This window comes from Leucoraja erinacea, chromosome 1 (assembly GCF_028641065.1).
Source record: "Leucoraja erinacea ecotype New England chromosome 1, Leri_hhj_1, whole genome shotgun sequence".
NCBI classification, from domain to species: Eukaryota; Metazoa; Chordata; class Chondrichthyes; order Rajiformes; family Rajidae; genus Leucoraja; species Leucoraja erinaceus.
The window spans coordinates 89,866,623-89,869,433 of record NC_073377.1 but is presented as its reverse complement, the minus strand read 5'-3'; the positions used below and the strand labels follow the sequence as shown (position 1 = coordinate 89,869,433).

The 2,811-nt window shown below is 50.6% G+C and overlaps 1 protein-coding gene across 2 annotated transcripts; it reads right to left on the bottom strand.

Annotated features, from left to right (window-relative positions):
- Positions 1–726: 726 nt before the first annotated feature.
- Positions 727–1,798, bottom strand: LOC129699110 (fibroblast growth factor-binding protein 1-like). Of its 2 annotated transcripts, none has more exons than XM_055638773.1 (2): positions 1,652–1,798; positions 727–1,532 (listed from the first exon to the last, which is right to left on the bottom strand). In XM_055638773.1, exon 2 carries the CDS (start codon positions 1,498–1,500, stop codon positions 844–846), a length of 657 nt encoding a protein of 218 aa, XP_055494748.1. In that variant the 5' UTR covers positions 1,501–1,532; positions 1,652–1,798; the 3' UTR covers positions 727–843. The 2 variants fall into 2 exon arrangements, with proteins under 2 accessions (XP_055494748.1, XP_055494758.1); XM_055638783.1 differs by having other exon boundaries at positions 727–1,526.
- Between the last annotated feature and the right edge of the window lie 1,013 nt (positions 1,799–2,811).

Here is a 2,811-nt window from a genome sequence, read left to right as displayed (position 1 = left end):
AGATTTCCAGGCACCGTTCTCAGCCCCAGTTTCGATCACTTTCGATCAGATATATCAATCACTGTTGTTTAACCCAACTAAGAGCGGGTTCCAGACTCGCGGTGAGAGCAGAGCAGTTGCTATCCTCAACACATCACCCATGATCAGCCCCGAGGGCTCCTTGGATTTGCTTGGGTCTGTGTAAACCAAACACTTGGGGGTTTTGATCGGTGAAGAACAAGTCGCGACTTCAATCACCGAGCGGCCCCCGTCAATCTCAGTACCCGCACCCACGGAGAAATATTACACCAACACCTTTTTTACAGTTACATTGTGTTTCAAAATATTTTTATTATCCATTTTAGTATTATATATAAACAGTTGTATTCACAATGCGCGTTGGTTAATCTATGCGACAGACAGTGCGCTTGGTGGTTCAGACGCCGTGCTGTGTGAGTGGGAATTTCTTTCCCTTCACTGACACTGGACAAAGCAGAACCTGAAGTGGAGAGACGGTTGTTTAGTCCGCGTGGCTGTCTGAGAGAGGGGCTTAAAATCATTGCAACCCGGATCATGCCTTGCACTGGTTCAAGAACGGGAAGCAAGGGCAGGGAGAGGCAGTCCCGGGACACCGTGCTCTGCCCGGTACCGGGTCACGGACAGCGGCGCGTCTTAAAAGAGTTTTGGGCGAGAGACTATGTTCCGAACACCTGTTAATAAATTAGAAACACTTTGCGCCTTAATGGCTTATTTATAAATCGTGGAACTTTAATACAATTTATCAGCTATACAAACAGTAGTCCCAGAGCAAGTAAAAAAAAAACATCACAGCGCAGACACAGAGGTGTTGCAGTCCCCCTTGTTTTAGCCCTCGAAGGCTAACAGCATGAACTTGCAGAGGGGTCCCCACTTTTCGCTGCAATTCTCGGCGGTTATTTGCTCAATGTCGGGACGCTCGCCCTCCGCTTTGGCATCTGAGGCTTTCGGATCATTCTGGTCGGCAGCGGCCGCGGGCAACAGGCTGGAGCGGCTCATTTTCATTAGCGCTGCCTTTGTGCTTTTGCACAAGTTTGCTTTCAGCACCGCCGACGGGTCGCTGCAGTCTGCTTTTCTCTTCAGTGCCTTGATGACTTGTTTCCAGTAGGTCTTTACATTGCTACCGTACTTCTGGCAGGTCGACGGATGCCCCGTGAACTCACACCAGTAATCGCTGTGATCTTTTTTGCAATCAAGGCGCAGGTTCCTCTCGCCGCTCTCTTCCCCTCGCAATGTCCACTTGCACTCCTCCTTGTTTTTGCCCACGATTTTACCAGATTGTGGAGCCGAGCGCTCTTGCTTCCTCCCTTCGACTGGAGATGCCTGTGCCTTCTTGTGGGCATCTCCGGCCTGGGACTCCCCTCGGTTGCGCCCTTTGCCTTTCCTCCGCTTATCCTTCTTCTCCTCCTTCCCGTGGGCACCGTCCAGGAGACACTGCGTGACGAACAGGAACAGCAGGAGCAAGCCAACTCTCGCCAACTTCATTCTGATGTCTCCCGGGAAAGGGGCAACTGGAACTTGAAGACAGAAGAAAACCTTTTTAGTGGTTTTATTTTAAATCAAGATACCCGCGCGAGATCGGTGGTTAAAACACGGCTCGGCAAAGTAAAATAAGCAGCGTGGTTGGTGCCCGTACCTTGGAGGCTGCGCTTTCAGATGCCGTTGACAGGCAGGTCCCGCCGTTACTGGCGACAGCCTCGGTCCTTCGCCATTTATACGTTTGAGCGACGCCTACGTTGGGTGGGGCATCTCGGAGGATCAACCCGGAGAATACCTCAAGTCAGCCTGACGCAGGTCCAGGCCACCACACCTTGCAGGTTTGAGCAGCGCTGCTGCCCGAAAGTGATGGCACCCGCTGTCCATTGAGCCGCAAGCGGCCACAAGCGGCTGTGGACAGCGACCCGTGACCGTCGCCCCCAACATTCCCACTCCTCCCTGGTACTTAATCAGCGGCCAACTCCATGAATTAGAGTCACCACGTTTCCAAGTCCATTCCTTGAGCAAAACACTTTGGACGATTTCCTCCTGGGATGTGTATTATACAGCACAGGTAGTTTGTTGTAGCATTTCTATAGTTGAGCCAATGTATGGAGCAAAATCGGATGCGACGCGCAACGGGCGGCTGATCGACCAGCGCTACTTTTGTTTGCGCCCGGTGAGAAACTGGCATCGATGCCCCGCATTAACGTCCCATTCTCCCATTCAAGTGGGGAGTCGGCGATGGTTTCAATGGCTGGGAATAAAAGATCGCGGGTCATGGAGTAGTCTGAACCTGGCCGTTGACTTCATTTGATGAAATATTTTACTTGGGATCAGGATTAATGGGAAGTGCCACCTGAATTTTTGGCGTAATTGGAAAATATTCACATCCCTAAATGAGTTAGCCCTCTATATAAATGCAGAGAATAGGATTGTCAATAAACAATAGGTTATGGCCCTCAGTAACAGGGAGAAAAATCTTGACCACGATAAATCCCGCTTGGTTTCCTTTTTGTGGTTTGGAGTGATAGTGATTTGTGCTCTAGCCTTCACGCTGAAGTGCGCTGAGTACTGTAGTGAAATCTAGTTGAGTGTGAAGCAGGACGCTTGTGCAGTTAAACGCGTTGGTTAAGTAAGTATGCTGGGCTGTGCTCCGAGCTGGGGACTAGTTGCTGAAGTAAGAATCGCCGCGTTGAACATCTACCTCTCTCTGCTCCGGGCGCACAAACTTCACCTGGTTAAAAACCTGATCCGGTGACGGTGCATTAAAATTTCCATTTGCGACCAACTCTCGGTTCGGACTTTGCACCAGGACTT